The 13716-nt window shown below is 35.1% G+C and overlaps 2 protein-coding genes and 1 non-coding gene across 8 annotated transcripts in view; 1 reads left to right on the top strand and 2 right to left on the bottom strand.

The window, feature by feature from the left end:
* Window positions 1–13716, bottom strand: part of NR2C1 (nuclear receptor subfamily 2 group C member 1) — a 55942-nt gene that overhangs the window by 1762 nt on the left and 40464 nt on the right. For 3 of the 6 annotated variants that reach the window (XM_036250990.1, XM_036250989.1, XM_036250994.1), the window contains 4 exons: window positions 11823–11962; window positions 10721–10858; window positions 7378–7483; window positions 4813–5264 (listed from right to left, as the gene is read on the bottom strand). In XM_036250990.1, coding sequence (XP_036106883.1) covers window positions 5090–5264; window positions 7378–7483; window positions 10721–10858; window positions 11823–11962 — 559 coding nt within the window. In that variant the 3' untranslated portion in view covers window positions 4813–5089. Of the gene's footprint in view, window positions 1–1920; window positions 1960–4812; window positions 5265–6139; window positions 6299–7377; window positions 7484–10720; window positions 10859–11822; window positions 11963–13716 lie in introns of those variants that run through there. The other 3 variants (XM_036250991.1, XM_036250992.1, XM_036250993.1) reach the window with 3 other exon arrangements.
* On the top strand, window positions 8612–10097 carry LOC118623210 (nucleoporin p54-like). Its single transcript, XM_036250737.1, is given in 3 exon segments — window positions 8612–9566; window positions 9569–9690; window positions 9693–10097. Coding segments are annotated over 3 exon segments (1482 nt in total).
* Window positions 11212–11343, bottom strand: LOC118624888. The gene has a single exon (XR_004958548.1). It is a non-coding gene; the product is annotated as a small nucleolar RNA SNORA48 (small nucleolar RNA).

The raw sequence follows: 13716 nt of genomic DNA, 5'->3' as shown, positions 1-13716 counted from the left end.
GCCTCCCAGGTCCTCAGAAGCCAGTGCCCCCAGCTCCCTTGCTTGAGGGTGCTGTAAACCTGCTCCAGCACGTGACCCAGATCCTGGTCCCTGGGCATCCTGCTGGCCAGGGAGATCTTCAGCTTGTCCAGGTAGAAGCCCTGGAACGTCACCAGGTCAGGGGCACCCTTGCAGAACTCCACTAGCAGCAGCATCTCATGAAGAATGTCATTAGTCAGGAAGCTGTTCTGGATGTAAGCCATCTCCACCTTTGTGCGGATGCCTGTCACTGGGCCTTTGCTGGCAGGGACACCAGCTGGTCACCACCAAACACCTCAAGCCTCCCATCCCATCACATCTTGTCTCACACATCAGACGCCAGGCACAACCCGGGCATGGGCCTTGACCAGTATATTTAAAACTTTAGATATTAAATTAACACTATTTCCAATTTCCTATTTTATTTTAAATATGCTTTAAAACCTATATATTTCTTGACCCATCAATTTCTCTTGATCCTCAACTATGGGATGAGAAATTTAGCACCTTACTTCCTTCACCTCTTCTCATCCTTTGCTCTTCCAGACTCTAGTCAACATAATTTCTTTCAAAATATCAAGGTTTATAAGATTTACACTTATAATCGTAACTGCAAGCTTTCATAATTGTCTATGACTTTAAAACTGAAATACAGTATTTCTTGAAAGGATCAAGTAATATGACTAGATCCAGGGAAAGGATTTAATTTTATGCTATTAAATCTTCAATGCCAAATGGAAAACTTGTAAATATCAGGGTCAAATTTTCTTAGACTCTTCTCAATTGCTCAAAATCATGTTGAATTTGTTTCTGTTGAATTGTGACTTTCATACACTTTTTTGTTTTCCTATTTAAAAAAAAATTCTATGGGAAATATTTCTATATATTTAAGAACTCTTTAAAATGTAAACATATCTGCCCTGGCCAGTTTGGCTCAGCGGTTAAAGCGTCGGCCTGCGGTCCTGAGAGACCCGGGTTCAGTTTCCGCAAGGGTGCGTGCCTCAGTTGCAGTTTGTCCCCGGCTCTGGTCGGTCATGCAGGTGGCAGCCACTCGATGTGTTCCTTTCACATCGATGTTTCTCTCTCTCTCTTCCTCTCTCTCCCTCCCACTCTACCTGAACAAAAAATGGAAAAATGTCCTCCGGTGAGGATAAAAAAAAAAAAAAAAAAAGTAAACATATCATTATTTTATATAATTCCTTAATATTAAATATTCAGAGGGTTCAAATTTCTCTGTCCCATCATACTTTTACCTTTTTTTCCCAACCAATATTGTAACTGGTTGATTTTCATTTAAATTTCTTTCAGTCTATAGGTTTCTCCCACTCTCCAACCCCTGCTTTTTTGTCCTTCTAATTTATTTGATGAAGAAACTGTCTGTTTCTCCTGTACCCCCCCTCCCCCACCCCAGTCTGAATTTTGATTGTGTCCCTGTGTTCTTATATCCCCTGTATTTCCTGTATATTAGTAATTAAGCCTAGGTGCTTGACCAGATTGGTGGGGTTTTGTTATTGTTGTTGTTAAGTATATTTTATAGGTGATGATATTCTTCCATCAATAAGCACACATGGTATCTGCTTGTTTCACTTTCTGTGATTTTAGCAGCTGTTAATGAGCATGGCCTAAGTAATCATTTCTTAACATCCTTAAAGTTATTTTCCTTGAAATTTTTAATTGAGATAGTTATAGAGTCACATGCAGTTGTAAAGTAATACAGAGAGATCCTATCCCATCTATACTTTTCTCAGTTTCTCTTAATGGTATAACATTTTGCAAAACTGTATCATTACAACCAGGGTACTGACATTGATGCAATCCACTGATCTTATTCAGATGTCCCCAGTTTTACTTGTACTCGTGTGTGTGCATGTTTAGTTCCATACAGTTTTATACATGTAAGTTCCTGTATGCCACCAGTCAAGATACTGAACACAGAAACATCTGTAACAAAAATAATAAAAAGAGAAAAGATACTTAACAGTTCTACCACAAGGATCTATTGCTTTTTGACCATACACACTTCTCCCCCTTCTACACCTCTCACCCACCTGTCTTCTTTTCCTTAAACTCTTACTATTAAAATACAAGACTTCCTGATTTGATTCTCTAATGTTACCTTTTCTTATTTTCGATTTCTTTGTCTTTTGTTATACTTTCAAGGTGACTTCAACAACTTTATCTCCCAACCCTTCTAATGAATTGCTTTGGCTATCATTTTTAATTTCCAGGGGCTGGTTTCTTGCTCCAAATTTCCCCGTTCAAAGTACCCTGTTCTCATTTAATGGCTACAACATCTAATTTATTTCAAAATATTAATGAGGGTATTTTTCTGATCCCTGCATTATACCACCCATGTGTAATCTCTTAGGTATTAGAGATTTTCCTCAAATACCTGGTGAACCAGGCTCCATGCTCATATTTAATAGTAGGCACTGTTGAGCTGAGTGGATACACCAAGTATACACACATGACTTGAAAGTTAGTGGGCTTCACGAAAGTGATAAAGTGGCAATCAGGCTTCTTACTTAGGCACAACCAAAAGTGAGTGTCTGGAGATCATTTTTGTGGAGGCAATTAATTTCTCTGAAGAAAAATACCCTAGCATTTTTAAGCCTATACCTTATGGCCAGCATTCTGGGAACACAATTAGGAAGCTCACATTTAGAATGCAGACTTTAACTTAATCCATGTTTTCAACCCTATATATAACCCAAGCCTTCTATCATTCCTGGTATCCTGTAAATCCTATGATCTTCCAGTTAGTTTTTTAAGAGCATTAAACTCTGGCACCCTGCTCAAAAAGGCAGGAAAACATCAAGTGGTCACCTGACTTAAGAAAGTATAGAGAAAGATAGTTCAATGAGTCTGTATACAAACTTGCAATCAATCCTTTCTTTTTTATGTCCCAAGCACCATCTCTGAATATAAGCACCTGGGTCCTCCAGATACTAAGCATCTTTCCTGGATACTACAAGGTATGCTGGCTTCTTTCTCACTGCATTGCCTTTTGCAGACACTCAGATTAGAGCTTCCTTGATTCTGGCTCTGCTAAGTCAGTCTTTCTCTACCTGGACTTCGTTTTCCAAAAATTTATTGAACTCTCTTATCCTTTGATTCCTTCTCTTTTGTTTTTTCATTATGTGGTTACACTTTACTTTCATTTTACTGAGATCTCAGGAGGTAAAAAAAAAAAAAAAAAAATTAATTAATCAATAATCTGTAATAATTACCTAGAAGTATTCAAACTGAATTATAATAATCCTAAAATAATCACTATGGAAATGTTTTCCCTTCCTGGAAGTACTTTAATAAATCTTACTAAAGATTTCTTAACAGTGTAACAAACAAAAGAATAACTACTCAACAAATAGAACTCTGACGTCAAATATACTGTCAGGAAACAGAAATTTGTAATGCAGGTCACATTTTAATATAGTTTAAAAAACACTTCCAAATATAACTACAAATTTAATCAAGAAAAATACCTGCAAAAAACGTGTGTGATTGACCATTAGTACATTATTTCTAAATCCTTGGCTTACTTCTTTGGGTTTATAAACCTACTAATTTTCCCATTTGTGTATTTCATAGTAAATGTAGTTTTTCCTAGTTGATATTAAAAGTAAATCTAGTGACAAAAATCATGTTTTAAATAGGGGGGAAAAAGTTTCCCTTTATAAGTCAGTAAAGATTGTAAGTTGATACTTTAACTTTTGATTTACTATAAAGTAGTAATTAGTAAAATCCAGCCTCCCCCAAAATTCTATTTCAAAAATCTTTGTAAAAGATGTACTCTGAGTACAATGAAATCTCCACATTTGTTGTTGAAAAAAAAAAAAACAATAGACATACCAAAATAATTAATCATGACATCAGAGCAAAGAAATATTTAACAGTATCAGGTTTGCTATGGAAAACATTATTGTGGAAGACATCCAAGGAGTTTAAAATGCTTTTGTTGTAGCAATAACAAGGCTTTAGGCTGATGCTCATACTAAAAAAGCCCTCTCCTCTTTACAGTGAAAAATCAGTATACAGTATATTCCTTTATATATTAAAAAAAATTAAAATTTTAAAACTTATTAATTGCTTTAAAATAATTGTTTCACTCACCTTGAAAACACAAATTCACTATGATAAATCCATTATTTAACAGAGTGTATTTCTAAAAACCTAAAAGAAACTGGCTAATACCCATGGAAGGGTTAGGAAACTAGATAATGCAGATTAGAAAAGAGGGAGAGGACAGATGATTTTTGTGGAATGGAAGAACAACATTTTAAAGATCTATTTTGCAATACTGAAACATTTTGAGCTCAATCACTCTCTACTACTTTTAAAACACTGCAGTAAATAAAAAATATTAAAACATGAACCCTATCTTATTCTCAAAAACAATTTTCTGCTACATACATAAATAAAAAGTGCTTGTAAACTAATAACATATACCACTAAAAAAAGTCATCTCTTAAGATCACAAATGACCTGTCTCATTGCCAGCAATGAGAATGCTATATGCCACAGCTATAATAATATTTACAAAAAATATATATATTCAGTTATTATTTCCTCTGGTTCTAATGTTATCATTATACCATTGAGCATAAAATAATCTTTTGACAGTAATTAAAACGGATATTATAGAAGAATAAAATACAAGGATATCCTCAGAGATTTCTGACAATTAAGTGTTTATACTAGTTCATAATGAAGTTAAACATGAATAGAACACAATTCTGAAAAAAAAAGGACTAATTTATTTGTGTTATCAAATAAAATAAGATATAGTGAGAGATCTTAGCTTAGATAGTTAAAAGGTGACAGCTTTAGGTATCATCTTAACCAAGAATAAATTCATAGTATTTCTTATTCACTTAAATAAGACAGGAAGGGGAATCCTAATTCCTGCTACCTGCCCAGTCACTTTGAAAATGCTTCTTAAGAAAGTAAAAATAAAAATATCCTGGTTTTTGGTTATTCTTTAAAGTCAAAATTTCCAGGTGCCCTGAAAACAACGAGTTCCATTTGGTGTCTTGTGTTCTGAGAAAGAACAATAGTTTGTACTGTGACTTCAAATGCTGTGACCAATTATTTGTGAGTTATAATCTGCAGGTTCCATTTTTAAAATATGTGGGATAACACTGTCAATTCGTACATTGCCAATGAGACCTTTGAAAAACAATTCTTCAGTGATGGTAGCATTCATCAATCTCAAAGCTGGCAATCTGAGTAGTAGTCTGGATAACCTAAAAACAACAAAAGATGGTGGGGGGACAAGGTTATAAATCAAAGAGATATTTACTAGAAAAATATGAGCAATTCCTGCATGTATATTGTTTGTGGCCTATTTAATAAAGATCAAATTTTCAAAAGTTAAAATAGAAACCTTGGTATTCAAGCTTCAGAGTGTATGACAATCAATTAGAAATAAGTACAGTCTGACAGGCTTCATAGTAAAGCCTTACTCTTAAATGCTATGCTATTAAACCATGGTTCAAGCTATATATTTAAGAGTGGCTTAGGAGCTCATTTGAAGTTGTATGAACAGCAATATTTTGTGTTATCAGCGAACACAAGGTTTAATGATAATAGCTTTATAACAAACTACTGGGAATGGTAAAACAGGCAATAGTTGTTATTACTGGGAAAAGCACAGACTATGGAATCAAGACCATTGGATTCAAATTTTGGTTCAGTTGCCCCCCAGCTATGTGAATGTGTGTAAGCCACTTACTTACTCCCCGCCTCTCTCACAATGTTTCTGTGGAAATTAACAAAATGATCTCTGCCAGTTCTGTGCAGTGAGGTTCTTAATGTTTGGCAAGATAATGTCTTGTTGTGAAAATACATTGTACATTGAAAACTGCTATCCAAAGATAATTTATTATTTTTAAGTAACTAGGAATATAAGAAATTCAGAATTCCAGAGATCAAAGCACCCGGAACCTGATGAAACAGAAGTCAGCAACAGCTGTATGTCTAAAGGAGAAAAAATTTAAATACTGTCTTTATTTTATAATGAGGCATAAAACAACTTTAGAAACTTAAAAAAAAAAACAACTAAAAAACAATCATGACAAAACCAACAACAAAAGAACCACCTTTCCAAAATGCGTGTGGTATGTTTATCCTTCCTCTAGTCTAAGGCCTTGCACTCCAACGCTCGAGACCAAATGAAACCAGCAGCCCCAGGATTAAGTGATCTTCCTACAGCCATGTATTCTACTCCTCAAATTACTCAGTTCTTTTTGTTCCCACCAGCTGAGTTGCATCCAGAGAACTGGTAGGAAGTAGGATAAGAAAACTGGTTACATAAACTAAGGCTGATTTTCATGATGGAACTGGCTTATAAATTTATTATTTAAAATGTGTAAGACATTTTATGTTAAATGTTCTTTTACTAGCTTGAAGTATGTTAAATAAATAATAATGGTAAGCCCTTGCCGGTGTGGCTCAATTGGTTGAGCACTGTCCCATGCACCAAGAGGTCACTGGTTCGACTTCTGGTCAGGGCACATGCCTGGTTGCAGGCTCGATCCCCAGTAGGGGGCATGCAGGAGGCAGCTAATCCATGTTTTTTCTCACTGATGTTTTTCTCTCTCCCTTCCTCTCTCTCTAAAATCAATAGAAACATTTAAAAAGTAACAGTAATGTTAGTAAACACATTTATATAGCCCTTGCTATGAAATAGGCACTCTAAGCTCTTTACATATATTAACTGAGTTAATTATCTCCATTTTACGGTAAAAAAACTGAAACAAAGAAGTTAAAATATTTGCCCAATTCATACAGCTAATAAGGTTAAGGTCAGGAGTCAAACCTACATACTCTGGCTCTGATGGCCACATGTTTAACTACGCTAAAACACTGTCCCTCTTCAAAAACTGATCTTATAAATTTTTTTTTTCCAAAGGACACTGGCAAGAAATATGTTGGTAGAAATATCATAAGCCAAATTTCAAAGTTAAATATGAAAGTCTAATGGCCGGTTTTTGTTTTTTTTTTCTCCATTTTCTTCCTTTTACTAATAAAACCCATTATTTTATCTAAAGAAAATAAAGAGTTTGGGCATTATGTCAGACTACCTAGGTTCAGTCAGTCTCTGCTATTTATTATGTGACCTTAGTAAGTTACTTAACCTCTGTGTGTTAAAGTCTATATAAAATATAAGAACTAAATGAAATATTACATGTAAAGCACTTGCAATAATGAACACTGCTTTTAATAGCATTAGCTATTTCAAAGGTTAAAGTTGACTAGAACATTTTAATTACTCTTGGAATAGAAAATAATGGAATAACAGATCCACAAAAATGTTTTTAGATGAATTTAATTAAATAGTATTTAACTTCTAGATACCTGTAAGTGTCATCTGGATATGTTTTGGTTATATAATCTTGAAATTCCACATAAGCCTTTTCTTGAAATTTCTCAATCTGTTCCATGTTTTCTAGGCCTGGATGATCTGTAACATGAAAGAATATACTGTTACCCTACTTCTGAATTTCATTTAATAAGGCACCTAGAGTGGAGATAAAAGGGGGTGGGGAGACAGTTTGGTCACCCTGGCCGGTTTGGCTCAACAGTTAGAGCATCGGCCCACGGAACAATGAGTCGCAGGTTCGATTTTGGTCAAGGGCACGTACCTCGGTTGCAGTTTGTCCCTGGCCCTGGTCAGTTTGTGCGGGAGGCAACCAGTCAATGTGGCTCTATCACATCAATGTTTCTCTCTGTCTCTCTCTCCCTCCCACTCTATCTGATAATAAGTAGAAAAATAGCCTCGGGTGAGGAATAAAAAAAAAAGAACAGTTCGGTCAAAAATGAAGCCTCATCATGTGTGTGGCTCTTTCCATAAATATTACTAAACACCAGGTACTGTACTTTAAACCCTTAAAACTATTTTATCTCATATATATATTCTAATATCAAATAAAAAAATGAGGCCAATGGGTTCTACTAAAATAGATAGTATTTTAATTTATCCCAAAGTGGTAGAAGGAATTTTGCTAATTTTTCTTTTAATAGGAATAAAAAAAAAATGACAGCTTAATTAAAACATTTTTAATCCAATGACATATTTGCAGATTATACTCTATACTATATTTTTATTTTAAAAAATCCCACTGTTGTTAGGTAAAAAGGCACTATGAACATCATCTGTATTAGAAAAATTATAATATGAAAATATAAAATAATCCATAAACATTTCAATGGTCACTATAAAATTTCAGAAATATAGAATTATTAAAAGAACTTCATAAAAATTATGCCTCACTTAAATATTTAAAAAGATGAAAAGCTGTCTTGCCTGAAGAGAATAAAATAAAGTAATGAACAGAAAATATTGGGAGTACTTTATATATTTTGGAAATTAAACCCCAACCTGATATATCATTGACAATCTCCAAAATATATAAAGTATTCATACAACTCAACAAAAGGAAAACAAAAAAATCGGCAGAGGACCCAAACAGACACTTCTCCAAAGAGTACATACAAATGGCCAAGAGAAATATAAATAAATGCTCAGCGTCACTAATCATCAGAGAGATAATTAAAACAACAATGAAGTATCATCTCACACTTGCCAGGAATGGCTACTATCAACAAATCAATAGACCCTGTGTTGCGGGAGCCGCTTCTTGGTCCCTTGCTCCTGCGACAAGGGACTCCTTCAGGCACCTCAGGCACCACTGCAGCCACCGCAGCCCCCGCGGGTGGGTTCGGAGGATTTGGGACAACATCTACAACAGCAGGTTCTGCTTTCAGCTTTTCTGCTCCAACTAGCACAGGCACTACTGGACTGTTTGGTGGTACTCAGAATAAAGATTTTGGATTTGGTTTTGGCACAACTGGAACTAGTACTGGTTTAGGTACTAGTTTGGGAACTGGACTTGGATTTGGAGGATTTAATACACAGCAGCAGCAACAACAAACTGCATTAGGTGGTCTCTTCAGTCAGCCTACACAAGCTCCTGCCCAGTCCAATCAACTGATAAATACTGCAAGTGCTCCTTCTGCTCCAACACTGTTGGGAGATAAGAGAGATGCTATTTTGGCAAAATGGAATCAACTGCAGGCCTTTTGGGGAACAGGAAAAGGATATTTCAACAATAACATTCCACCAGTGGAATTCACACAAGAAAATCCCTTTTGCCGATTTAAGGCAGAGGATTATAGTTGTATGCCCAATAATAAAGATGAAGATGGGCTAGTGGTTTTAGTTTCTAACAAAAAAGAAACAGATATTCGAAGCCAGCAACAGAAATTGGTAGAATCATTGCATAAAGTATTGGGAGGAAACCAGACCCTCAGAGTAAATGTAGAGGGTATTAAAATACTGCCAGATGATCAGACAGAAGTTGTCATTTATATTATTGAGCGTTCTCCAAATGGTACTTCAAGAAGAGTTCCAGCTACAACACTGTATGCCCATTTTGAACAAACCAATATAAAAACACAACTGCAGCAACTTGGTGTAACCCTCTCTATGACTAGAACAGAACTGTCTCCTGCACAGATCAAACAACTTTTACAAAATCCTCCTGCTGGTGGGAAAAAGCCAAGGTGGATAACCCTGATTCTGAAAAGTTAATTCCTGTTCCAATGGTGGGTTTCAAAGAACTTCTTCGAAGACTGAAGGTTCAAGATCAGATGACTAAGCAGCATCAGACACCAGATTAGATATTATATCTGAAGATATTGGTGAATTACAGAAGAATCAAACTACAACTATGGCCAAAATTGCGCAATACAAGAGGAAACTCATGGACCTTTCCCACAGAACCTTACAGGTCCTAATCGAACAGGAAATTCAGAGGAAGAGTAGGTATGCCATCCAAGCTGATGAAGAGCAGTTGCGAGTTCAGCTAGATACAATTCAGTGTGAACCAAATGCACTTACTCAGTTTAAGGGTCAACTAAATGAACTGATGTCCCAAATCAGGATGCAGAATCATTCTGGAACAGTCATAGATACAGACTGGGAATCGAACCTGAGACCCTTCGGTCCACAGGCCAATACTTTAACCACTAAGCCAAACCAGCCAGGGTTCATTCTGCCTTTTAATGTTGCCTAGCAAAGTATACCTAAAAATTCAGATGTTGATGTGACAACAGAACTACAGATCAATGATATCACTTCACTGATTTCAACTTTCCTTTTCATACCCAGGTAAATGTTTAACATTTATAAAATTCACCAATTTAAAGTGTATCATTCCCTTTTTTAGATTATTCACAGAATTGTGCAACCATCACCACAATCTAATTTTAGAACATTTTTGTCACTCCAAAAGAACTCTGTACCCATTCACAGTCCATCCCTCTTCTTTCCTCTCCTTACTCAGTCCCTGGTAATTACTAATATACTTTATATGCCTGTAAAATTAGCCTATTCTACACATCCCATATAAATGGAATCATATAATATTTAATCTTTTGTGACTGGCTTCTTTCTCTTAACATACTTTTTTTCAAGGTTCATCAATGTTGTAGCATGTGTCAGAACTTAATTTTATAGCTGAATGATATCCCATTGTATGCACATATAACATTTTGTTTATTTATTCACTTGTTGATGAACACTTGTTTCCACTTTAACTGCATCACTTTATATTCCCACCAAAGAGTATGAGGGTTCCGATTTCTCCACAACCTCAAAAATTGTATTTTTAAATATAAGAAGTCAATATTTATGTACCTGGACTGAAGAGTACTATTGCCTTTAAGTAGGCATATTCATATCCATCAATGCAGAGCTTAACCATGCTGTTGCAAAACTCCTGGAGTTTGAAGATGTGCTCCATCAATAATTTTCTTCTTTCTGTTGACATTTTATCTTTAATGAAAAACACACAAGCAATCAAAAGCTGGTTTTCTGTTCAAATGATTATTTTAATCCAGCATATTTCCTTCTCACTAATTTCCAGCTTTAAATATAACCGATCTATAAATGTTTAAAATTCAATATCTGTGCAAGTATAGATGAAACTAATTAATGATATTTGGACGCTGTTCATTCAAGAAAAAAACTACATAAGCTAACCCCGGATTCCTTGGTACCTATACCAAAGTACAAAAATTCACAAGGCCTGGTCAGAAACAGCCAGCCAGACTTAAATATACTTGTTTCAATTTTGTTGTACTTTAAAAAAATTTTTAATTTAAATTTCTCCCCCGTGTCCAGGGCATGCAGGCATGGGCACGAACTAGGCATGGGCACAGACCAAAAGCCAAGCTGGGATAAAGAAGGAGTTACTTGTCCCTGGCTGATATGAGACAAGCACCACCAAACCAGGTGCTACTCTACCCAGATCAGCAACATAGAAATTTAAATAATCAAAATTATTTTTGCCCTGCCCAGTTTGCTCAGTGGTTAGAGCATAAGCCAGCAGACCAAAGAGTCGCGGGATCAGTTCTGGTCAAGGACGCATACCTCAGTTGCAGTCGGTCCCTGATTCTGGTCGGGGTCATGCGAGAGGCAACCAATTGATGTGTCTCTCTCACATCAATGTTTCTTTCTCTCTCCTTCTTTCTCTCCCTTTCTCCTTCCTTCCCTCCCTTCCACTCTGTGTGAAGATGAATGGAAAAAGTATCCTCGGGTAAGAATTTAAAAATAATAAAAATAATTATTATTTTTTCAATGATCAATGAAATTATCAAAATGTAAAAATCAACTAAAATAAAAAGGATGTTGGTATCTAAGATATTATCATCAGATATGTAACTTTAATAGTAACACTTTATAAAACTGACATCCTCTCTTATATCCTAGAAAAAGAAATAAATAAGATGCTTTTTACCTTGTTGAAGGCTACTGTGAAGGCAATTGACAAATGTTGCTAATATCGTTGCCACATTCATTACTTGCCAGCACTGGGCAAGACCAAGAGTAAAAAGTTCATTCCAATAAGCTTTCACCAATGATATGCTGTTTTCTTGCCTATTAGAGACATATATACACAAATAAAATATTATTAAAATATATTTTATAAACTTTACAACTGACTCATATATTTTAAAGTAAAATATACTACTGAAGTACAATTACTCTAGAAAGATGAACTGGGCACAGCCTTGATCAATTCTGTGTTCTGTATACCTGACAGCACTTAATGAGGAAGGCTTGGAAATTTAGTCAGCTAGCTCATTAATCAATCGGCCAGTTTATAAGAACAATTTCAAACTACAGAAGTTGGGGCTTTAATCCCACATTTCATGGAAACAGATACATAAAGATTGTTTCAAAAAATTTTAAAGCAAAAGCATGAATTTAAAAAAACAAAAACCAAAAACCTTTCCCAAGTTTTATTTTGCTTTAAATTCAGGTAAATACTCTTTTTTAAAAAACAGGCAATTAGAATTATTTGATGATAGGTAAGCAACCAATTTCCTGGGAGAAATAGTTTCTTCTTTAGGTATGGTTCAGATGAGATGTTATTATTTCTATAAATGAGATACCAAAGATTTTACTAGAAGTAAGGAGGATAAAAAAGGTCAAAAGTTCTTTCCTGAATTTCTAAATAAGAAATCTCAGCTGCATGAGAGAATAGAAGAAGTATTAGGAGTCAAGATACCAGGGTTTTAAAAGCTAGATAATCCAATTATTATCTGTTTGAAATCAGGCAAATAAGCTTCCTAAGGCTAAAGCTGTTTAGCTATATAAAAAGCAAAGACACTCTAGATCCTGTATCTAGCTCAGTTATTATGAGGCACAAATGTAAGAATTATGTAAATAGGCCATGACATAAAGCATAAAAGCCAGACACTGTTCAAAACGCTGGAGAAATAGCAATAAACAAGATGGATTAAGTCTGTACCTTCATGAAACAGAAGGACAATATAATGAATATATCATTTTAAGTATTTTATAGAAATATAACACACTGGTTATACATACATTGTTAGTTTCGGGTAATAAAAATTCTAGATTACTATAAAGTAGGACACTGCATTAGAAAATGGGGACGGGGGATTGTGTTCTGGTAAGGTGGTTGGGAAAGGCCTTACTAAGGGCTTGACATTTAAGTTGTTTGAGTAGAGAAAAACAGGAAAGAACTTATAAAAAATCTAGGGGCAGTAATCCAGGAAGGAAGAACAAGGGCCAGACTTGCTGAGGTGAGAACTAGTATGTAATAGGTATTCAATGAAAACTGTTGAGTGAATTAATAAATACTATCCTCCCTTTAAAAAAAAAAAATTCTAAACATTTTATTTCAAACTATGGTCTTTTTATGAATCAAAAGAATCAGCAGTTTATTAACTTTTTTCTTTTGGTTAAATTTACTGGAGTGACATTGGTTAATAAATTTATATAGGTTTGAAGTGTACAATTCTGTAATACATCATCTGTATATTGTGTGATCACCACCCAAAGTCAAGTCTCCTTCCATCCCCATTTATGTGACCCCCTTTACCCTTTACTACCCCTTCCTCCCTCATTCCCAGTAACCACCATACTATAGTCTGTGTCTATAAGTTTGTTGGTTGGTTGGTTGGTCTTGTTTGTTCATTTGTTGTTTTAAATTTTATATCCCACATTAGTGAAATCATATGGTTCTTGACTTTTCTGTCTGCCTTATTTCCCTTAGCATAATATTTTCAAGATCCATCCATGCTGTCACAAATGGCAGTATTTCATCTTTTCTTATGGTTGAGTAGTATTCCATTGTATATATGTACCACATCTTCTTTATC

The sequence above is a fragment of the Molossus molossus genome, unplaced genomic scaffold, assembly GCF_014108415.1.
Source record: "Molossus molossus isolate mMolMol1 unplaced genomic scaffold, mMolMol1.p scaffold_m16_p_10, whole genome shotgun sequence".
Taxonomy (NCBI): Eukaryota; Metazoa; Chordata; class Mammalia; order Chiroptera; family Molossidae; genus Molossus; species Molossus molossus.
This window is presented reverse-complemented; position numbering and strand designations above follow the sequence as displayed.